Genomic DNA, 23,145 nt, shown 5'->3' on the forward strand with positions numbered 1-23,145 from the left:
TATATCTATATATATCTACACTGCTGTTCAAAAGTTTGGGATTTAAATGTGTTTTAAAGAAGACTCTTCTGCTCATCATGTCTGCATTTATTTGATCAAAAATACAGAAATAAAACTGTAATCTTGCACAATGTTATTACAATATAAAATAATGGTTTCTATATTAATATCCTTTACACTGTAATTTATTTCTGTGATGTGCAGCTGTATTTTCAGCATCATTACTCCAGTCTTCAGTGTCACATGATCTTCAGAAATCATTCTAATATGATGATTTGTTATCAGAATTATCAACAGTTGTGCTGACAAATATTGTTTTGGAAACTGTGATACTTTTTTGATGAATTAAAAGTTAAAAAGAACAGCATTTATTACAAATATAAATCTTTTCTAACAATATAAATCTTTGCTATCACTTCTTAACAACTGAACACATCCTTGCTGAATAAAAGTGTTAACTTTTCAAAAAAATAAAAACAAACAAACAAAAGAATAAAAATGTACTGACCCCAATCTTCTGAACGGTAGTGTATATTGTTAAAAAAAAAGATTTATATTTAAAATAAAATAAACTCTCACATTACAATTCAACAAATAAAACAATAAAAAAAAAAAAGTATAAATTAGATTTGAATGTATATTAAAATAGAAAAATCGTAATAATATTTCACAATATCACATTTTTTCCTGTATTTTTGATCAAATAAATGCAGCCTCGATGAGCAGAAGACACTCCTGTAAAAACATTAAAACCATTCTGATCCCAAACTTTTGAACAGTAGTGTGTATATATATATATTGTTTTATTTATTTATATTTTTTAACATATATATTCTATATAAAATATTAGTCATGTATATGTAGCTTTCAGTAAACAGTCACAGTTATTTCTGTCTAATGGTAACTCCACACATCTGACGTCAACAATGAAAAACACGGAGACAGATTTGCAGAGACGTGCTTCCTTTAATGCAGGAGTGAGATAAAGGACACAAGAAGCACATGAGGTGTGTGTAGATGTTACTCACAGGCTCCTCGTCTGCGTCTGCAATCAAACGAGTCACTCCTCCGAAGCCAAGGACTCCCTGCTCTCACACACACACACACACACACACACACACACGTGAAGAAAACAGCACAGTGTCAAACACACTCATCCTCTGAGGACTCTCAGCTGTACAACAGGATGAAAGCATTAGACAGAAAGATCTCTCGAGGTTCCTCGACTCTTACCTGAGCAGCAGCTCTTCACTCAGGGCAGAATCTCTCAGAAGCTCATTATATTCTGAATGGGCCTCAGATATTACATTGTGAAATCTCGTTCGTGTAGAATTGCATCAATAAATAAATACATAAATTATGCAGAGTATGTCAGTTATGTGGCGACCTAAAAAGTGAGGTGCATCCTGGGATGCTTTTCAAACACTATTACTCAACGAAACCTGAAAATAGCCTTTAAATGTAATGCATTATACAGTTTTTAATTAATTAATTACGCCTTGCAACAGGAATAACTGTACGCACTATTATAATTCTTGTCTTGAATTATAATGCATTTCAACTTGTAATTATTTATGAAAAGACAATGTGTTATTATCATGGATATCACAGTTAAAAAAACTTATAAAATAAACATTAACTGAAATAAAAGTATATATAGAAAAACTCCTCCCCAAAAAAACTCCTTCACATTTAGTCATTAAGACGCTTTTCTCCAAAGTGACTTACAAACGAGGACAAGAGAAGCAATCAGAATCAGAGAAAGAGCAATAAGTGCTAGAACAGGGTTTATATATATATTAAAAAGAAAATCAAGAGTAAAGAAAGAATAGAGCAAGCTAGTTTATTTTAATCATTTTTTGCTTTTTGTTAATTGTATAATTAAAAACAGATAGAATACAAAGAACAGAGAAGCCAGAGTTAGTTTTTTTTTTTTTCAGATGCCAGGGCACAATTTCTCATTTTGATTTAGTGAATATAAAATAAATATATATATATAAAAAACTATACAATGAAAAATAAATCAGCTAGCTGTCAAAGCAATGTTTGTCATTTTCATGTAGCAAATAAAAGCTGAAATAAAACCCATAAAAACTGTACAGCCATTTATAAACCTATTTCAGCTGGCTGCCCATTCAGTGTTTCTCATGTAGGTCAAGTAGTAAAAAATATAATAAAAAAAAGTGAAAGAAAAAAATAAAAACAACTATGTAGACATAAAAAAATAAATTATGAAACCCTATAAGAACTGTAATAGTATTTTGATGCTAAAATAACACTGCTTATAATAAAGATTATGAATATGATTAACTTTTGCAACAAAATCAATATGTACAAAATGATTTTTTTGTCTGCAAGATGTGCGGATGCAGATATTTGTGCCTGAAGGTTTCTCTTCTCACGGTTACAGTGTGATTGACAGATCAGCCCAGAGCAGAGAGATGCAGCTCACCTCGGGTACGGGGGCGGAGCTTCACGGCGGTGGGCGGGGCCTCCTGCGTGTCCGGCTGCCTTCAGAAGGGTGTCTCACCCCTTCAGGAGACAAGAAGAGTCAGTCCAGAGTGAAAGCAGCAGAAGAGCCCTTCAGAGGAACACAGAGGCTTGCTGCTCCTACATCAGAACAGTGACGTGTGTAACTCTGTCTGCTGCAGGACAACAAACCAACCTGCACTCGCCGTCACCTCCACAGACCTGGAGAAACGCAGCGCTGCACCACTGCCAGAACGAGAGCCGATAAACATCACAGGAATCCACAGCACTCCAGTCCAGCAGTGAACATCTGGAGAAGACAAGCTGAAACAAATCCAGCATTAAGATGCTTTTATAGAGTCTATAATCCATAATAACACTTCCTCCAGTGAAAAAGTGTTCTGGTGTGAATCAGGAGAGAAATCTGCACAGATCAAGCAGTGTTTAAACAGCTCTAAACTAATATGTGTCTGGATTTTTATGTGAGAGACAACAGGAGATGCACTTTTTCACTGGAGGAAGTGTTATTATGGATTATAGACTCTATGTATTTGAGTTAAAAACATCTTAATGCTGGATTTGTTCCATCTTTTGTCCTCTCCAGATGTTAACTGATGGACTGGAGTGCTGTGGATTATTGTGACGTTTTTATCAACTATTTGGACTCTTATTCTGACGGCACCCATTGACATCCATTGCTTAGACACTGATGCAATGCTACATTTCTACAAACCTGATGAAGAAACACACTCATCCTGATCTCAGATGAGCAGGTTATCAGATAATGTTAATCTCTGGTGAACTAATGCTTTAAATCCAGTGATTTACTTGCCGTTTCTTTATAATTATTTATACAGAATTTGTGTAAATTGTTTTAAATCCTATGACAGTTTTAATGAATGATTTGCCTGTGCAGGGACTGTAATAAATCGTTACACACGTCACCTCGTATTACACATTAATCTTCCGAAGTGTGCAGCCGGGCGTCTCAGTCTGTGACATGAACCGGCGTAATGTTCAATATTCATAAACCGATCAGAAGCGTGGAGCTTCAATGGTGTCGAGTCTTTGAATCCTAAGAATTCTGTTTCCTGCTGCTTTTATTTTCAATACAGCATTTAAAATATGAATGTAATAATAATGTAAAGGATAAAGCCCTCGTATGAGAGAGTGATGCAGATTATCCACTAAATATTTGACTGTTATTGAATCCACACGAGTCAAAAGCATTCAAACAAATATATCATTAAATAATCCACACAAGTAAATTAAACCATGTAAAAAACATCAATTTAGCATTCAAGAATCTAACAGAGCAATGTAGAAATACTTTCACAAACCTAAATAAGCTGCACATAGCAGAAGAAATGTTCCTCCTTTAATGGGTTAAAAAGCATGTCCAGAGCTGGAGTTTTCACTTCATTTGTGTTCTCAGTATCGTTCATTCAAAGTGATCTGGTCTTTAATAATGTCCTCAAAACATCATTTACACATATTTTTCCTGAAATGATTCAGTTGGACATTGAGTGAATGTTTTTAACCCCTTAACTGTCACCATCCCACCTGTGTGACGCTTGGCGCTCTTTTTTTGTTGTCCTTTTTCTCTATAAAATCTTTTAGTAATCATCATAAATTATATATCATTTGAAAGCTTAGAAGCCCAAGATTCATCCTGTGAAAACCATTTTGAAATCAGATATTGCGTTACCATGGAAATGGTACATTAAAATCTTATGGCGGTCTCCTCCCCCTTAGTGGGCGGAGTCAAGTGTCATATTACAAAATGCATTACGGTCTTTTAGAATCAAAACTTTTTATAATCTTGGCAACAAACATATCATTGGAAAGGTCTGAGTCTCAGGATTCCATATTTGGTGGTTATTTTAAGATAGAAGTAAAATTGACATAGAAATCTAGAGAAAAATTCATTAAACAAAATTCAAAGGAGTTTTGATTGCTCCCAGTGGCTGTTTGTGGTATGACGCCCTAAATAAAATCTCACAGGAACCTCAATTTGTTTTATATCAACTTCAAATTTGGAACATAACTTATTTAGACACAAGGCTTTAATTTTATACCAATTTTAGAGTAAAACCTGTTACGTAAAATATTTATAATAAATAAAATATAGCGCATTTTATTTACAGTACATTTAAACTTCTATAACTTTTTTGATACTTTAATTTTTTTAACAAATTCCACTTTTGCCAAAAATCTGCTAATTTTCTTCTTTAAAAAGAGACCTACCTTACATCTATAGTCCAAAGCGTTCATAAATTAAAACAATTTAAGTTTGGATAGTGCACTTTAATACCTATTTTAAAAAATGGGGGGTGACAGTTAAAGGGTTAAATGTTGCTACTTGTTCAGAGAACACTCAAAAGTAACATCTGCTAACTTCTCAAATGTAACATTCCATTAATGTTCACGTAACCAAGAACTATCTCAGAACATATGTGTGTCGGCTGGTCCACACTTAGTGTGTTATTTCATTCTACCATCTGCTAATAATCACAAGTGTCTCCAAACTTTTGACTGCTCGTGCATTTGATTGGACTGTGTGCTAATCACTCGTGCACTACAGCGTGGCCTGAAGAGACACCGCACGTGTCCTGGTTTTCATGCATCTAGAATTGAACTGAATTTCCCAATCCCAATCAGTCGAATGAGCAGAAGTGTGCCGTTTCTCTGAGACTTGCAGGTCTGCCGGTGACTTGGAGAGACATCCTTGGACATCTTGAATTTTCAGCCCTCTGGGTAACTTTAAAAGCCTCACTCCACTGGAAATCAGTTTAACTGTAGCTTTACTCAATCATAGGACAGTCATTTATGTGCTTTATTATGCATGATGTAAATATATATATATAAGTAAATGCTCAAAAAACACTGACATTTCCATTATAGTGAATATTTCAGTGCTCATGTCTTTACATTACTGTCCATTTGGCTTCAGAAGTGATCAGTACTTTTAAAATACATTACAGAAATGGACATTCAGTTGCTTTTACTTTAAATAAACAATAAAAAGAGAGGTCATTTTATCTTAACTTTATTGTTTGGTTTCTCCAAAACTAAGTCAAAAGCTGTTATCTGTTCAATTTACATTCACAAATTCACATGACTTTATCGGTTACAATGTGCCATAACACTTCAAAACTCAACACAGAGGATATTTGTGTTTTATACTTGTACTATTTTGAATCAAATACTTTCGAAAACTGGCTTTAATATAGAAAAGCAAGGAAAGGTTTATTTAAAGAAGTATAAATCGTAGTGCTACTCTACGGTCATGTTAAATCAATGCATGGATTTGTGGTTTTAACAGAATCATTCCAGCAAAAAAAGAAACAGGAATACTTTTCAACAGCAATATTCTCACTTGACTTAAAGTAGCTGCACATTTATGATATTAGATCATTAATAATTCATGAGCACTACACATGAAGAACATATGGAGGGTCAGGGATCTGCTTGGTCAGTGCCAGCGTACTGAGAAACACACACCGGTTCGTCTAAAATCCTACGTTTTCTCATGGAATAAAGGAAGAGGATTGCTTAAGGCTCACAGGAATAGCACCACGCAGACCAGACAACACTTAGAGGAGTAAAAGTCTCATGAGATACACTTAATTTAAATCAACGTAAGAACATGTTTCCTTCTCGTCTTCAGAGTGAGAGTGCTTTTAAATGTTTTTTTTTTTTTTCGGGGCTTTTTCCTCAAATGGAGTAACATAAAAAGGTAGCGTGCTCGTTACAGTAAAAGGACCTGCGAGTCTGTAATGAGTGTGAGCGGCGGCCGTTAACGCTACAGAATTGGTTAAAACTTCCGGGCACCGGGGGGCCCCGGCCAGCGCTGGCCCCTGCCTGGAGGCGGGTGGGGCAGACGAGGGGCCGATCCGTTGTGGTAGCTGCATGAAAGGATAAAATCACACATTTGGATTGGCCTGCTGTGCTCAAGAGGGGCCCAAACTCGTCAAACACACAAGTGAAGAAACACAGGCTTGTCATGCACTAGTGGAATGTAGTTTATGTGCTGGATCTGTTACGGTTTAGCCGTGCTCTGCGCCGTCACGCGAGTACATGTGCGCTAGGGAAAATGTGGAGCAGGTGAGTGCGTTCTTACCCCCTGGGGTGGAAGAAGCGAGGTGGGCCGGGCGGCATCATGCCCCGCCCCCTGGGGTGTGGCGGTCGCCCTCGGAACGCCGGGTGTCCCGGAGGGGGCGGAGGAGGAGGTGGGCCATGCCTGTGGAAAGACACGCCCCCTTTACTCTCAACATCTGTCCTCCAAAAAGTCTCAGTTTTCATATGCATTACATATACTGTTTACTTCTACAGTATCTATACATGTACATTTCCTATAAATAAAACATTTCTTTTTTAGATACTTCTAGAAACTGTTTCTCCATATACTTTCAGATAAAATGGACAATTCAAAAACTGAGACTTTGTTTCTATTTGTATAAATGCATTATTTGTTTCAATGCAATATTTGTATAAATGCATTATTTGTTTCGATGCGATATTTGTATAAATGCATTATTTGTTTCAATGCGATATTTGGATAAATGCATTATTTGTTTCGATGCGATATTTGGACAAAAGCATTATTTGTTTCGATGCGATATTTGGACAAAAGCATTATTTGTTTCGATGCGATATTTGTATAAATGCATTATTTGTTTCGATGCGATATTTGTATAAATGCATTGTTTCGATGCGATATCTGGATAAATGCATTATTTTTTTCAATGCAATATCTGGATAAATGCATTATTTGGGTCGATGCAATATTTGGATAAAAGCATTATTTGTTTCAATGCGATATTTGGATAAATGCATTATTTGTTTCAATGCAATATTTGTTTCAATGCAATATCTGGATAAATGCATTATTTGTTTCAATGCAATATTTGTTTCGATGTGATATTTGTATAAATGCATTATTTGTTTCGATGCGATATTTGGACAAAAGCATTATTTGTTTCGATGCGATATTTGTAGAAATGCATTGTTTCGATGCGATATTTGTTTCAATGCAATATTTGGATAAATCCATTATTTGTTTCGATGCGATATTTGTAGAAATGCATTATTTGTTTCGATGCGATATTTGTAGAAATGCATTATTTGTTTCGATGCGATATTTGGACAAAAGCATTATTTGTTTCAATGCAATATTTGTAGAAATGCATTATTTGTTTCAATGCGATATTTGTAGAAATGCATTATTTGTTTCGATGCGATATTTGTAGAAATGCATTATTTGTTTCGATGCGATATTTGTATAAATGCATTATTTGTTTCGATGCGATATTTGGACAAAAGCATTATTTGTTTCGATGCGATATTTGGACAAAAGCATTATTTGTTTCGATGCGATATTTGGACAAAAGCATTATTTGTTTCGATGCGATATTTGGACAAAAGCATTATTTGTTTCGATGCGATATTTGTTTCAATGCAATATCTGGATAAATGCATTATTTGGGTCGATGTAATATTTGGATAAATGCATTATTTGTTTCAATGCATTATTTGTTTCAATGCGATATTTGTAGAAATGCATTATTTGTTTCAATGCAATATTTGTATAAATGCATTATTTGTTTCGATGCGATATTTGTTTCAATGCATTATTTGTTTCGATGCGATATTTGGACAAAAGCATTATTTGTTTCGATGCGATATTTGTATAAATGCATTATTTGTTTCGATGCGATATCTGGATAAATGCATTATTTGTTTCGATGCGATATCTGGATAAATGCATTATTTGGGTCGATGCAATATTTGGATAAATGCATTATTTGTTTCAATGCGATATTTGGATAAATGCATTATTTGTTTTAATGCAATATTTGTAGAAATGCATTATTTGTTTCGATGCAATATTTGTAGAAATGCATTATTTGTTTCGATGCAATATTTGTAGAAATGCATTATTTGTTTCAATGCAATATTTGTAGAAATGCATTATTTGTTTCAATGCAATATTTGTATAAATGCATTATTTGTTTCGTTGCGATATTTGGAGAAATGCATTATTTGTTTCGATTCAATATTTGGACAAAAGCATTATTTGTTTTTTGATGCAATATTTGGACAAAAGCATTATTTGTTTCTATGCGATATTTGGATAAATGCATAATTTATTTCAATGCAATATCTGGATAAATGCATTATTTGTTTCAATGCAATATCTGGATAAATGCATTATTTGTTTCAATGCAATATTTGTATGAATGCATTATTTGTTTCAATGCAATATTTGTTTCAATGCGATATTTGTATAAATGCATCATTTGTTTCAAAACAATATCTGGATAAATGCATTATTTGTTTCAATGCAATATTTGTTTCAATACAATATTTGGATAAATGCATTATTTGTTTCGATGCGATATCTGGATAAATGCATTATTTGCTTCAATGCAGTATCTGGATAAATGCATTATTTGTTTCAATGCAATATCTGTATAAATGCATTATTTGTTTCGATGCAATATTTGGATAAATGCATTATTTGTTTCAATGCAATATCTGGATAAATGCATTATTTGGGTCGATGCAATATTTGTATGAATGCATTATTTGTTTCAATGCTGTACATAAAAATTTCGTTTTCTCAAATATGTGACATAAAGGAGTGCAGATCTCCATACCTGTGCATGTGTGGCGGAGGTCCTCTCATGTGCATGGGGGGAGGTGGTGGAGGCGGCGGACCTGGCGGACCCAGGTGCATTCCCCTTGGACCGCCTCGACCTCGCCGGCCGCGCATGTCTGGATACGGCCACATGCGACCCATGCCTCTCCTGCAAACAACGAGAAAAAGTCGTGAAAAATTCAATATTTGGATAAATGCATATTTTGTTTTAAATGCAAAATTTATATGAATGCTATATTTATTAAAAGGTTGTTTTTCATAAACAAGTTTATTAAAATGTTTTGACACAAACTAAGGGCGCTGGGTAAGAAAGACTCGAGAACACGTGGTCAAGACCTCATGGGTCCGAATCCGTTTGTGAACCCGTCGCGGCCTCTGCCTCTCATAGGACCTGGTGGAAACCCTTTCATCATCATCATCATCCCACGTCCTCCTCGGAACCCACGGGGCATGCGGCCTCCTCTGCCGCGGATTTTCCCTCCACGACCCCTGCGAATAAACACAAGATTACAGTGACGAGTAGGGGTGCGCGATACTGACAAAAAAAAAAAAAATCTCTCTGTATTTTCTGGGATTTTATTGATAATGATATTTAGATGATATTGTGCTGGTATCTGGATCTAAGGACTGCTGTGGACAGGTAGGGGTGTTTTGCAAAATACTCGATAAAGTTAAATTGCACATCGTTAAAATAACAGTTACGATATCATCGCACACCCCTAGTGATGAGAACAACCAATGACAGTAGCAGCTTTGGTCATGTGACCCACCTGATCTTGCTGTCAGCTGAAGGTTCTTCATGTGAGGGCGTCTCCGTGGCCTCCATCACTTCTGTCGTCTCCTCCACCTGCTCCGTGTCCGCGTCCATCTGTAGAACAACAATGCTATTCAGTGAAAGAAGCCTGTCAGTAGTGAACACCAGCATTCGTGCTTCACTCGTCCCGAAACTTTCCCCTCTGACCCAGATCCAGACTGGAAATGTTCCTGCGTGTATGTCAAACATCTGACGTGTTAAACCCACACGCCGGGCTTCACATCACCACACGGCCTGCTGGGATAGAAGCAGCTGATCCGGGCCGTGGGGATTTCAGAGCACGCCACAAGCCGTGTATTAATAGTGTGAACGTTCAACTGTAAAAGCGAGCATCTGAAGACAAGCTTCTCTAAGAAACAGCACACGCTCAGAGATCTAACGGAACTTTTGAGAACAGAGAGCCGATACGTGAAAGATGCAAGACTATATTAGCAGTTCACGGCTCATTAGAGACCTTAATTCTTAATATTGAAACAGGAAGTTGGGGCAGGACATACCAAATATATTTATATTTTAAATAGCCAACAGACTTTAATTTACAATATTTGATCAAATGCATCATTTGTATGAATGCAATATTTGATTTAATGTAGTGCATAAAAAATGTGTTTTTCAAGCATTTCTCAAATATCTGAGATCATGAACTGGTGCAGATCTCCAACGATAAAAACCAGCATGAAAGGAAACACCTCAAGATGCAAGATTATTGAGAAGGAAATGACTATTTTAGCAGTCTGTGGCTCCTTAGAGACCTAATTTCCTTCTGAAACAGGAAGTTGGGGCAAGGACATGACCAAATATATATATATTTTGTAAACAGCCAATAGGCTTTCATGTACACTACAATGGCGAACCGATGTCAGTAGGGGGCGGTGCTTCTCATTCCAGAGCATTTTATTGGATAACAATCTGCACACGCCCGTGAGTGCTAGGTGACGTCATCAGAGTGACCGTTCCATTTTCTTGGAGGCTCATGTACTAATATTATAACGCGAGTTTGATCATTTACATGTTTATTTAGAATTTAAACGCTGGATGCTGTAGAATCCTGTTGCTAAATGGATTCTCTCGCCGCTTTGTCGTTATTGCACCTGAATGTAACTATTATTCCGAATTAAAATTTGCTCAATCACACATAATAACACTTGTTACATTAGTCTGGTGATTTGAAAGGGATTTGCGAGCTCTTAATTTCGTTTATTTCCCGCATTCGGAGATTTACCGGAGGATTAAACCCCATTCTGTCGCCATAATCACAGCTGGAACCAATAACAGAACATTACTCGCTCTAGATGATGAAAACATAATCTAAGAAGACAAATACACCCCGAACTATCACAGAAACGCGCTCTGGCTGCTAAACGCTGAAGTTTTTGCACAGAATTAGCGACGGGGAATGCGGGGTTTAACGGCTCGCTGACAGCAGACACACACGCGCTCCTCTACAAGCTCACAGCTCGATTTCACTCACTTACCTTACGAGATTGAGAGCTCTTCTAAACAACGAGCCTTAAAAACACACAACGTTATTCGGCGTATTCTATAAAACGAGCATCCGTCGGTAACAGCGCGAAAGCTCCCGCGTTTCCTCAGCTTTGAAATGGCGGCCCGCGCCGCTCCGTCACGACGAGCGCTGATTCTCTTTGTCACAGCGTCATTGTACCGCGAGGCCCCGCCCCCGGCGAACACAGCGCTGCGATTGGCCAGCGCTCCTGTTGCAACAACAACGTCATGACGCCGTTGTACGTAACCCGGTTTAATATCAGCGCATAAAGTATTTTAGCGTTTTCCCATTTGAGCTCGCTTTATTCACTAATATAATAATTATAGATTCATCATTTTCTGTATTTAGGTCTACCTTATCATTTTTAATTGTTAGAAGTTTTATAGCAAGTGCTTTGCAATGGGAAAAAAAGATGTTTGTCTTCGAGTTTAACTTTTGCCTTCGTTTTCAAGCAACAAAATAGAATGTTATATAATATTTTATATTTAATATTAAAATTATAATAGGCCCATAGCCTATATTATAATATATATATCACATAAAAGGTTGTGCGTATCCCAGCTAACACAACTTTTACTAACGTTTTTAAAAGTTATACAAAGGCTACAACAAAACGTTCTTAAAGTAATGTTTCTGGACTGTTCTTGTAACTTTATTAATATCTGATATAGCCTACCTTCTCTTCTCTAAACGTTGAGAGAAAACGTCAACATTCTCGAAATGTCCTTATGATGTTTTTTTTTTGTAACCTTTAAATAACGTTATAATCCCGAAAAGAAAACATTTTAACGTTCTTTGAATGTTAAAAATAAACACTGAAATAACATTATATTTTGGGTGTACATAGTAGAACGTTGTAAGATACATTTCTGTAACTTTTAAATCACAAGAGAATTGGACATTTGAACGTTTTGGACACGTTAGATCAATGTTCTCACAGCGTTTTAAACCCAAATCTGTTACCTGGATAAAGCGTTTTTGCGCTCCAAAACAAATCTTGACACAAAACAAAAAGAGCAGATTATATCAACACGAACAAAACGTTTATTCTGCTATTCCAGTTTAGAAGACGCTCTTAATATTAGACACCGACGCTCCACTCAAGCATCAGCAAGAAATATTTACATCCGAGTAGAATCATAAGAGTGGATGAACAAACACACAAACACAGAAAACATTCATCTGTACAACAGCAGCTGTTCTCAATACGTTCACTGTTCTCAGAACGTTCACATTCCAGTAACGTTGACAGAACACTCGTTCACTGTTCTCAGAGACGCGGAGCACTGCTTGGCGACGCGGGACGCTCATCAAACGTTTCCGATCATCCGGAAGTAACATTCCCACAATGATGTTACAAAATGATACAATGTTTCCACCGCCGGCCAACACGCGTTCGGAACGTTCCCATAGCAACGGCGCGGTCAGATCTGCTGCTCGAGGATGCTGGAGAGCTCTTTGATGTACCGGATGGTGTATTTGAGCGTCTGGATCTTCGTGAGCGGCTGCGCTCCGCGGCTGTAGTCCGGAGGAAGATACTCGCGGAGCTGATGCAGCGCCTCCGCCAGACTGCGCATGCGCAGCTTCTCGCGCTCGCTGGCCTTCATCCTCCTCTTCACGCTCATCTTCACTTTGGGCTTGTGCTGCTCGTCCTTGTGTCCGGACTCCGGCGAGGACGCGTCTCCGAACGCCCTGTCCTCTCCGCTCCAGTCCCAGTGGGACAGAACCTGGGCAGTGAACGCGTCGACGTCGATCTGCGCCATATCCGCGAGAAGATGCGCAAAAGCCGAACTTCGCCGCTTTTATAGCGACTTCACGAGCGCGGAGTTCAAAGAGGCGGCCGCGCGCTTGCCACCCACGTGCGAATAACGCGTTGCTGGCGGATAATGAGAAGGAGAAAAGAAAATAGTTAGATTCCCTTTTGTGGGAAATGACTCTTTAAGTCGACGCGACGACAATTAGCGCGCTGACGCGATCAGACGAGCTTCACACGAGCGCGCCTCGTAATTAACATCAAACTACGAGCTGAGTGTTCTGTAAGGACGACACTTTTACCTACATTTAATATAGGCTATATATAGGTAATATATGTAGGTCAAATATATGTAGGTAATATATATATATCAATATCAAATATATGTAGGGAATATATATATATATATATATATCCAAACCAATTTATTCTGTTCAGGAACAATGATCTGGCTTTGATTCCCAGCTAACAGAGAACGTTCCAGCAAGTTATGAACAAACATTCTTCCAGAAACATTAATGGAACGTTCATTCAAAGTTATCAGGTCTTTAATAATGTTCTCAAGCATTATTTTTTTATACATTATGCATTTTTTTTCTTACATGTTACTGTTTTTAAATATTTCTGAACTTTCAGACAACGTTCAAAAGTTAGATTCCCATATTTTTTCAAAATGACAAAATGGAATGTTCCCTTAACACTCGTTTATGAAAAATGTTTTTAAAATCTTTCTACAAAAAAAAAAAAAAGCTTTCTCAATAATCCATATATATATATATATATATATATATGAGTTGTTTTAATTTCCATAATAATCCATATATATATATGGATTATAATGGAAAATAATTATTAGTGTTCTTCATGCAAAAAGAAGTGCAAAGAAGAATTTATTATAGAGGGAAACTGAATGTTTAGGATTTTAAATTATGGCAAATTTCCACACTATCTGAAGTCATGAGGGAGACAATAAAAAAAGTCAAAAGTTTAAAGCTAATAATAAACAGATATGAATTCTAAAAGCATGTTTTTCTTTAAAACCGTCCCTGCAGAGGACAGAGGTGTGAGCCGCAGCTGTCTGGGACCAGACCGTTACTTTGATCCTGATGTTACTCTGACGGTTTCTTTCAGTGCAAGAGGATGTATAGGAAGTCGTGGCCTAATGGTTAGAGAGTCGGACTCCCAATCGAAGGGTTGTGAGTTCGAGTCTCGGGCCGGCAGGAATTGTGGGTGGGGGGGAGTGAATGTACAGCGCTCTCTCCACCCTCAATACCATGACTTAGGTGCCCTTGAGCAAGGCACTGAACCCCCAACTGCTCCCCGGGCGCCGCAGCATAAAATGGCTGCCCACTGCTCCGGGTGTGTGTTCACATTGTGTGTGTGTGTTCACTGCTCTGTGTGTGTGCACTTCGGATGGGTTAAATGCAGAGCACAAATTCTGAGTATGGGTCACCATACTTGTCTGAATGTCACGTCACTCACTCACTCACTCACTCACTTATTAGGACCAGACCGTTACTTTGATCCTGATGTTACTCTGACGGTTTCTTTCAGTGCAAGAGGATGTTTGATTCTTTAACACAACTTTAAACTGCTTTTTAAAAACGCTGTGCTCATTGTGATGATGCATCTGTACTTTTATTGGGATTACCAAGATTACACTGTACATATGTTTTAAAAAATATGGGATTTTCATATATGGAGAAAAGAAAATAATGTATATAGGTAAAATAAATATTTTTAAAAATCTTAAAAAATTATGTAAAAAAAATTAATTGGAAAAAAAAAGCTAGTGTTAGAGGCCTTTTTAGGATTTGTTAATTGTATAATAAAAAAACAGCTAGAATACAAAAAGATTAGAAAAGCTAGTGTGTGTTTTAAAGAAAACAAGCAGGTAGTAAAAGAGTAAACGCATACGAATGTAAACTTATTAATGTTTTTAATGATTGAACACAAATAGTCTAGGTTAACCATATTTATAAAAGTATCTGACAAAACACTGCACATAAAAAGAGAAATTGTGTATAAATTCGTTAGCAAATTTTAATTCCAAACATTATTCTCTCAAACAAACAAACAAACAAACAGTCTCTCTTCCGCTCCGTTCACTTTCCAAACCTCATCTTGAGTCTCTCAGCCAGCGGGCGAGGACTGTCCAGCGAAGCGTCCGAGTCGTCCTCCTCAAGCGTCCCATGATGCACCTGGCTGAGTGTGGCTGGTCTGCCGGCAGTGTGAGACTCTTTCTCCGGTGTGTCAGCAGCTTTAACACTGGGCTGCTGGCTCCTGGCTGATTTCTGCGGCCCGAGCGAGTCCGCGGTGATGCTGGTCTCGTGTGATCCGGGTCGGTTCTCAGCGTCGCTGTCGTCACTGACGGGACTCGTCTTACACACGCTCCTGCACTTCTCAGAAGGGTTTCTCTTCAGAGGCCTGGCTGCTGGTCTGAGGGGGTTTCTGCTGGTTTTGCCGGAGGGATTAGTAGTGGTTTTGTTCTTTGGAGCATTAGTTGGGACTGAACGGCAGTGGTCTTCTTCAGATTCAGGACTCTTCAGCTGCTGTTTCTGGCTGTTTTTCATGATTATTCGCTCTTTAAGAGAACAGGTTGTGTTTTCCGCAGGGCTCGGGTCAGTTCGGTCACTCTGAGGCTTCTGGGACGGCGAGGCGGTGAACGACGCAGAGTCCCAGTCTATACTGCTGAGATGCAGCTGGCCAATCAGAGCCGACTCTGACAGGGAATTCTGGGAAGGAGGAGGCAGCTGGATCTCAGGAGACGGAGGGGAATGGGGCCGTGGAGGATTCTGGGTAGCTCCAGGGTCTGGATCCGTGTCTGTCTGCAAAGACATCTGAGCAAAGAGATCCGACACGGCATCATGGGAATCAGCCGGCTTCTCTTTCCTTGCTTTCGGCTTCCTTTCTGCAACGATTGAGACGCAAGAAAAAATTAAATATTAAATATATTGGTTCTTCACCCTTCAATGAACACACAGGAAAATGTAAATTCAACATGAAATCAAAGCTGATAATATTTATATTTTAAAGAACATACTGGTGTTTTATCTGTGCACGTATGTTCCTTCATAAAACCTGCATTCAGATCTACTTCCATTTATTTCTTTTTTTCCATTCGCCCACTTTCTACAGTCTCATAAATATCTGGTGGAAACAGTTTATTCTTGTTTGATAAATTGTTTTACTTGGACACAGGTCACAGTTTTGATTTTATGTTGACTTCAAATACTAATTTTATTGGATGGCATTACCACAGAAATCATTACCACTACTCCCAGTATTAAAGTCTTTTAAATGTTTCTTTTTTAACATTTACTTGCATTAAGTGCATTACAATAATCACATTTTTGCCACAACTGTCAACCAGTGTTATTTTAGTATCATTAATATACTATTATTTATAGTATTTATTAGTATTTAGAATTATTTGTATTTGTATGCATTCTATTTACTTTTGAAATTTAGTTCAAGGTTTCTTTTTTAGTTTTTTTTAAATGTCTATTTATTGTTTTTAGTTTTTATAAACCTGAACAAAGACAATTAGAAATGTTGACAACCAATATACAATAAAGTTATTTTAAAATATTTTTTAAACTTTTATTTAAATTATATATATATATATATATATATATACATATATATACCCAAATTTATTCAGACAAAATATCATATATATATATATATATAGTCAAACCCAAATTTATTCAGACACTGTCTGTGGTGTAAAAAGATCACATTAGCAATTAAAGAAAAACACTTCAGTAAAACATGCTCAGCTCAAAGTGTCTGAATCATTTTTGATCCCAATTTTTTATCAATTTGACTGGTAGCAGGATTCATTTCTAAAATTCAGTTTTCACTGTCATTATGAGGTACGGAGTGTAGATTAATGAGAAAAAAATGAATTTATACAATTATAGTATCAGGCTATAATATGAATGGATAAATGAATGAATAAATGAATGGATGAATGAATGAATGAATGCATGGATGAATGAATGAATGGATGAATGCATGGATAAATTGATGGATGGATGGATGAATGAATGAATGGATGGATGAATGAATGGATGAATTGATGGATGGATAAATGGATGAATGAATGGATGGATGGATGAATGAATGGATGGATGGATGAATGGATGAATGATGGAAAGATATGGTAAAAAATATGATGGATGAATGAATGGATAAATGGATGGATGAATGGATGGATAAATGGATGAATGAATGGATGGATGGATGAATGAATGGATGGATGAATGAATGGATAAATGGCTGGATGATGATGGATGGATGGATGGATGGATGAATGAACGGATGGATGAATGAACGGATAAACTGATGAATGAACGGATGGATGAATGGACGAATGAACGGATGGATGAATGGACGAATGAATGGACGAATGAACGGATGGATGAATGGATGGATGGATGAACGGATGGATGAATGGATAAATTGATGAATGGATGAATGAATGGATGGATGGATGAATAAACAGATGAATGGATGAATGAATGGATGGATGGATGAATAAACAGATGGATGGATGAATGAATGGATAAACTGATGAATGAATGGATGGATGGATGAATGAATGAATGAATGGATCAATGAATGGATGAATGGATGAATGAATGGATAAATGGATGGATGGATGGATGGATGAATGGATGAATGAATGAATGCACATACTCTTGGTGTTGTTCTCCTGAGCGACGGCTCTCTCCCGCTGGAAGTCCTGCACGATCCCAGGGAAGGCCAGGCTGAAGAGAGACTCCTCCTCCAGCGTGTGCACCTCCGTCTGCTCCTCACGGCCCTCAGCGAACACATAGTGATCTGACACACCACACATCAACACTACATCTCACTACAGCTCAAACAACACTTACAGATCCATACCATCATCTCACTGCCAGAACTATGACGATTTTAGGATTGTTTGAGATTGAGGCTGATCCCATTTATATATGAAATCAATAATTGAAATGATTGCACTCAGTAAAAGTCTCAGTAAGACAGACTGCACGTTTTACTCAACACTGAAAAAGTGTCAAATATTTAAGAAAAAAGCAGAACTATTGTACAATCTCTATAGACAAACAAAGTTTTACAACTATTTCAATCATTTCTATGAGCTTTCCAGGCCTTGAAACATAAAATTCTTTGATTTTTTTTGAAGGCCTGTTATTATATAATGAGGTTTATAAGCTGAAGCGAGAGTAATAAAGGTTTCACTGCTGTGTGGTGTGTGGATTGGCGAGGCTCACGGTGTCTACAGGAAGCTCTTTTAGCACCTGAGAGTGACACATTTGTTCCGTCACCTGTGACCCCCGACCCCTGCTGATCTGACCTCACAACGAGACACTAACAGGCCCAGCGACGCCCGCCACTCATCCACACAACACAGAAGAGCTCAGCTGAAGCATTAAAAGAAGATTTGTGTGACCTGGTTTCTTCCAGATGACCTCGAAGCAGGAGACGCCGTTCCTGACACGCGCTTTATGTATTCTGTTGAGATGAGAGACAAACATTTACACAGAAACACAGCACTTTAGCCTAGAAAACATTTAAGAACAACAGACAAAGTAAAACTGAACACAAGATATAAATGTATATAATACAAACATATTAACAGAAAAAAGAACCTAAAACATTTAATTATAAGAAAAACAAAAAATGCAGATAAAAATGTATTATATTATATATTCTATATACACACACTGCCATTCAAAAGTTTGGGATCAATAAGATTTTGAATGTTTTTTTTAAAGAAGACTTTTACGTTCACCAAGGATGCATTTATTTGATCAAAAATACATAAAAAAAAGTAAAATTGTGAAAAATTATTTTAATTTAAAACAGCTGTTTTCTGTGTGAATCTCTGTTAAAGTGTAATGTATTTCTGTGATGTGCAGCTGTATTTTCAGCATCATTACTCCAGTCTTCAGTGTCACATGATCTTCAGAAATCTTAATATGATTTCTGAAGATCATGTGACACTGAAGACTGGAGTAATGATGCTGAAAATACAGCTGCACATCACAGAAATAAATTTTCATGAAAAATAATAGCAGCTTTGATGAACATTAGAGACTACTTTAAAAACCATAAAAAAATCGTACTGATCCCAAACTTTTGAACGTGTGAGTGTGTGAGTGTGTTGTGTGGATATAGTTGATTATTACTGGATGAAGCGAGTGTGCGTGTGTGAGTGTGTCTGTGTGTGTGCATGTGTGAGCGAGTGTGTAAGTTAGTGGGTGTGTGTGTGAGCGAGTCTACACTCGTGTGTGTGTGTGTGTGTGTGTGAGTGCGTGTGTGTATATAGTTGATTATTACTGGATGATGATCATTTTATAACACTAATAGCGTAAATACAATAAACTATCAATTAAAAACTGAACGCCTCTACATTCTTAAGAAAAACACTTTGAAAACATTATAAACAATTTTATTTTGTTTTTTTTTTACCATTATTATTATTAATTATTTTTAAATATGTCTATATAGTTTGTATTAATCTTTATATCTACGTTGCAGTTATTTTAAGGGTGTGGTGCAGTATTTTCTGTCAGGAGCAGGCACCTGATTGGCTGGATCTGCGCCTGCGAGTCGCGGCCGTGTTTGCGGTTCATGAGTTCGGTGTAGGTCATCAGCACCAGAAGCTTCTCGCTGCTGTAGTGTTTGGGCCAGTCCATCTTCTCCAGAGCAAACTTCTGACAAACCAAGCACACACACACACACATCAGAGAACGGCTCAGAGAGACCCTCAGCGTGGCTCTGAAGCGCTCCGCACCTGCAGCAGCAGCAGGTTGGGCTTCCTCCGGCGGAACGGCTGCACGGGTCTGTCCTTCGGCACCAAGAACTCACTGATGATCTGAAACACCAGCACACAGCACACGAGTCTGAATGTGTGCGATGATGAGCTTTTAAAAAGGTATCACTCTGGTTTTGGAGGTTCTCTCAACTCCAGATTCTCCTTTGATTCTATCCTTGTTCTCATTAACAGCTGGACAGGAAGTAACATCTGTTCTTGAGTACAGTTTGGTTTTCTTCTACGTTTTGCATGTCTTACGATCAGCTGTGATTATTCTCCTCTGTTCATTAAGAGGCTGTTTATATGCATCTTCACTAATCAACATAATATCGTGCTCTACAATAATTCTATGAATAAATCTCTGACGGAGACTATCAGCCAATCACTGTGTGCGTAGTTAATAAGCTTGATGACATCATCCATAGTAACGAGGTCAGCCCCGCCCCCTTCCTCTGAGCTGAAGACTTCTCTCTATTCCTTCCTACAAGTGTGTCTCAGCAGCTCTGGGAACAGGTTTTAAGAGAAGACTCTCACTGCTTACTGCTGAGATGAAATGTTTGGTGGATCCGGGCTGATGAAGAAAGCAGACTATAATACTCACCTCAGTAAAGGGGAACTGCTCACACGCCAGCGTCTTCCTGCAAACAGACACAGAAAACACACTCTTAAAGCGACAGTTCACCCAGAAATTAACATTTGCTGTTCATTTACTCCTTTTGTTCTTCAGTAGAACAGTGAAGAAGATTTTTAGCTGAAACCGGTCCTTTGTGATTCATACAATGCAACAATTTTTTTCTATTTCTCCAACAAAAATAATCCCAAACACAGTCACAGCACTGTTCTGTGTCTCTGAGCAACATGACGGTGATTCGTTCCTGAGTGAATCAAACGTTTAAATGACTTGCAGCCACCTACTGGTGGATTTAATTTCAGATTTAAAGTAGCTTTTTATTATTTAAATAATTTCAAATTTCAGAATAAAATAACACTTCATGTTTAAAATATCAAAACGTTATTAATTCATGTGTAACTGCAGGTTAAATGCATTCATGTCCTGCATTAAACAGTGTGTAAATGCATTATTAACAGCCCAAATGTCTCATTATTCTAACTGACTGATTAAGTATAAGACTTTGACTTAAAAGATGATGCACACTTTTAGAAATAATGGCTTTATAAAGGTAAAAATGCCCATAAATGGTAAAAATCTGCTTAAAACTACTTAATAAACTTATTGGAAAAGATAAATTGCGTTCACTGCTGTGAACTGACCACACAGAATATGAAGAACATCTAAAACTTTAGGAGTCAGCTGTCCATGGTAGTGACACACTCAGCAAAATATCACCTAATTATCGTTATAATTACATTATTTTTTGTCAATATCGCACACCACTACAGCACGTGTGTATTTTTACGTACTTCTTGATGCTGGCTTCGACAGAGGACCCCTGGCGAGCGTGTTCAGTGCGGTGCCACTCACAGGGACACTGGGAATCGTAGTCGTGCGGCGAACAGAAGCGCTCGCTCTCACAGAACACACAGCCGCTGCGCTCGTGCGTTTTAGCCGAGCCTACGAGACACGAGAGGAGCTCAGTAAACACTGACGAGTCTCAGCTCAGTAAGCGTGTCGAGGAATCACACCACGCTGATACTGACCAGGGTGTCGACAGACCAGACAGTGCGTGACCTTCTTCACCGCGACCTCTGACCTTTCCACTCTGTCTGCGCCCCACTCAGTGAACCTGCAGCCAAGCAGAAACACACTGAACTCTGAACCCACACACACTTTTACCCAGAGTGCAACTGATGTTGAAAAGACAGTACTATAGATCAAATAAATGCAGGCTTGGTGAGCAGAAGAGACTTCTTTAAACAAACGTTAAAAATCTTTACCGTTCAAAAACTTTTGACTGGTAGTGTATATACAAACACACACACACACACAAACAAAATGAAAATGAACACACACACACAAACACACACACACAGCTATTTATTTGTTTATTTCGTTTTAGTTATTTTAGTACTTCAAATTAAACCACATGAAAATGAGAAATTGAAGAGGTTTCATACCAATCACAAGTGCAGTATGGAGTACCTCAAGGCTCGGTCCTAGGACCGTTATTTTTTTTTACACTTTACATGTTACTCTTGGGAGATATTATCAGGAAACATGGTGTGAGCTTTCACTGTTATGCTGATGATACTCAGCTTTATATTTCTTCACAGCCCGACGAAACATACCAATTTGCAAAACTAACGGAATGCATAGCTGATATAAAAACTGGATGACTAATAATTTCCTACTGCTAAATTCTGAAAATTATTAATTACTGGACCAAAAACCTACAAAAATTGAAAAATACATCAAAATTGATGTCAAATATGTAAATGTAACTGACGTCAAAAACTTGACATGACTTTAATTTGCTGTAAATCAAATATTGAACCAATTTAAGCGTGGGATTAACCTATTTTCACCCAATTACCACTGGAAGAAACTGCTGTCCAAACTGAATTTAAAATGATGTTACAGCATCTTGATCAAGTCTTGACTAATATTTGATGTCAAATTGATATCAAGGTGCCCGCTGGGTAAAAAAGCCAGAACTGTCTGTTTAAATAATACAATAAACAATAAAATAATACAATTAAAACGGCCTGACTAATGTGAGAAAACAAAAATAAACTAAAACCAACATTAAAAAAAATAAACCATCCTCAAACAAACACTGGCATAAACTAAATAAAAAAAAAAAAAAAAAAAAAAAATAAAAACAAAAAAAAAAATAAAAAAATAAAATTTTATATAAAAAATACAAATATTTTTTCCCCTCTTCTCAATAACTTTTAATTTGAAGAACATACAGATTTTGAATAGCCTGAAACGTGACAGTAAAAAGCGGTTAATTAGTTTAATATCAATACTCACAGTCTCTGTTAGTAAATCATAAAAAAACAACAACAACAAGCAGCTTTGTCATAATTACAGCAGAAATATTAGAAATAGCTTATATCAGGAAGCCTTTATCATTAATATACTATTAATATTTTATTTTTATATTTTCTGTTTTCACTTTATTTTAGTTAATGTTTTAGTAATTTGGTTGTT

The 23,145-nt window shown here is 37.2% G+C and overlaps 4 protein-coding genes across 5 annotated transcripts in view; all 4 read right to left on the reverse strand.

Annotated features, from left to right (window-relative positions):
* The window catches only part of LOC109070682 (tubby-related protein 4-like), a 30,133-nt gene extending 28,254 nt beyond the window's left edge, over positions 1 to 1,879 (reverse strand). The window contains exon 1 of the mRNA XM_042721521.1: positions 1,029 to 1,879. The gene's annotated coding sequence lies outside the window, so the exon portion shown is untranslated. The remainder of the gene's footprint in view (positions 1 to 1,028) is intronic.
* A 257-nt stretch (positions 1,880 to 2,136) lies between these two features.
* Positions 2,137 to 11,604, reverse strand: si:ch211-51e12.7 (uncharacterized protein LOC336335 homolog). 2 transcript variants are annotated; one of them, XM_019089707.2, is made up of 6 exons: positions 11,423 to 11,604; positions 9,904 to 10,001; positions 9,470 to 9,622; positions 9,132 to 9,281; positions 6,593 to 6,712; positions 2,137 to 2,532 (listed from the first exon to the last, which is right to left on the reverse strand). In XM_019089707.2, the coding sequence occupies exons 2-6, from the start codon at positions 9,999 to 10,001 to the stop codon at positions 2,514 to 2,516; spliced, it is 540 nt and encodes a 179-aa protein (XP_018945252.2). In that variant the 5' UTR covers positions 11,423 to 11,604; the 3' UTR covers positions 2,137 to 2,513. The 2 variants fall into 2 exon arrangements, with proteins under 2 accessions (XP_018945252.2, XP_042577459.1); XM_042721525.1 differs by lacking the exon at positions 2,137 to 2,532 and adding an exon at positions 5,503 to 6,377.
* An 873-nt stretch (positions 11,605 to 12,477) lies between these two features.
* Positions 12,478 to 13,410, reverse strand: msgn1 (mesogenin 1). Its single transcript, XM_019089729.2, has one exon. It carries the CDS (start codon positions 13,212 to 13,214, stop codon positions 12,876 to 12,878), a length of 339 nt encoding a protein of 112 aa, XP_018945274.1. The 5' UTR covers positions 13,215 to 13,410; the 3' UTR covers positions 12,478 to 12,875.
* Positions 13,411 to 15,128: 1,718 nt separating this feature from the next.
* The window catches only part of LOC109070694 (GEN1 Holliday junction 5' flap endonuclease), a 10,474-nt gene continuing 2,457 nt past the window's right edge, over positions 15,129 to 23,145 (reverse strand). The window contains exons 7-14 of the mRNA XM_042721526.1: positions 21,690 to 21,775; positions 21,453 to 21,603; positions 20,632 to 20,668; positions 20,010 to 20,090; positions 19,799 to 19,929; positions 18,663 to 18,724; positions 17,909 to 18,052; positions 15,129 to 16,115 (exon numbers count right to left, since the gene is read on the reverse strand). Coding sequence (XP_042577460.1) covers positions 15,310 to 16,115; positions 17,909 to 18,052; positions 18,663 to 18,724; positions 19,799 to 19,929; positions 20,010 to 20,090; positions 20,632 to 20,668; positions 21,453 to 21,603; positions 21,690 to 21,775 — 1,498 coding nt within the window. The 3' untranslated portion in view covers positions 15,129 to 15,309. The remainder of the gene's footprint in view (positions 16,116 to 17,908; positions 18,053 to 18,662; positions 18,725 to 19,798; positions 19,930 to 20,009; positions 20,091 to 20,631; positions 20,669 to 21,452; positions 21,604 to 21,689; positions 21,776 to 23,145) is intronic.

The sequence above is a fragment of the Cyprinus carpio genome, chromosome B4, assembly GCF_018340385.1.
Source record: "Cyprinus carpio isolate SPL01 chromosome B4, ASM1834038v1, whole genome shotgun sequence".
Classification (NCBI taxonomy): domain Eukaryota; kingdom Metazoa; phylum Chordata; class Actinopteri; order Cypriniformes; family Cyprinidae; genus Cyprinus; species Cyprinus carpio.

Coding starts and splice junctions, on each gene's coding strand:
- si:ch211-51e12.7 (XM_042721525.1), bottom strand. CDS start 10,001: ATGGACGCGGACACGGAGCAGGTGGAGGAGACGACAGAAGTGATGGAG. Junction 9,282..9,469: donor AACGGATTCGGACCCATGAG/GTCTTGACCACG, acceptor CGTTGTTTGCAG/GAGAGGCATGGGTCGCATGT. Junction 6,378..6,592: donor CGCTTCTTCCACCCCAGGGG/GTAAGAACGCAC, acceptor CCTTTCATGCAG/CTACCACAACGGATCGGCCC.
- msgn1 (XM_019089729.2), bottom strand. CDS start 13,214: ATGGCGCAGATCGACGTCGACGCGTTCACTGCCCAGGTTCTGTCCCAC.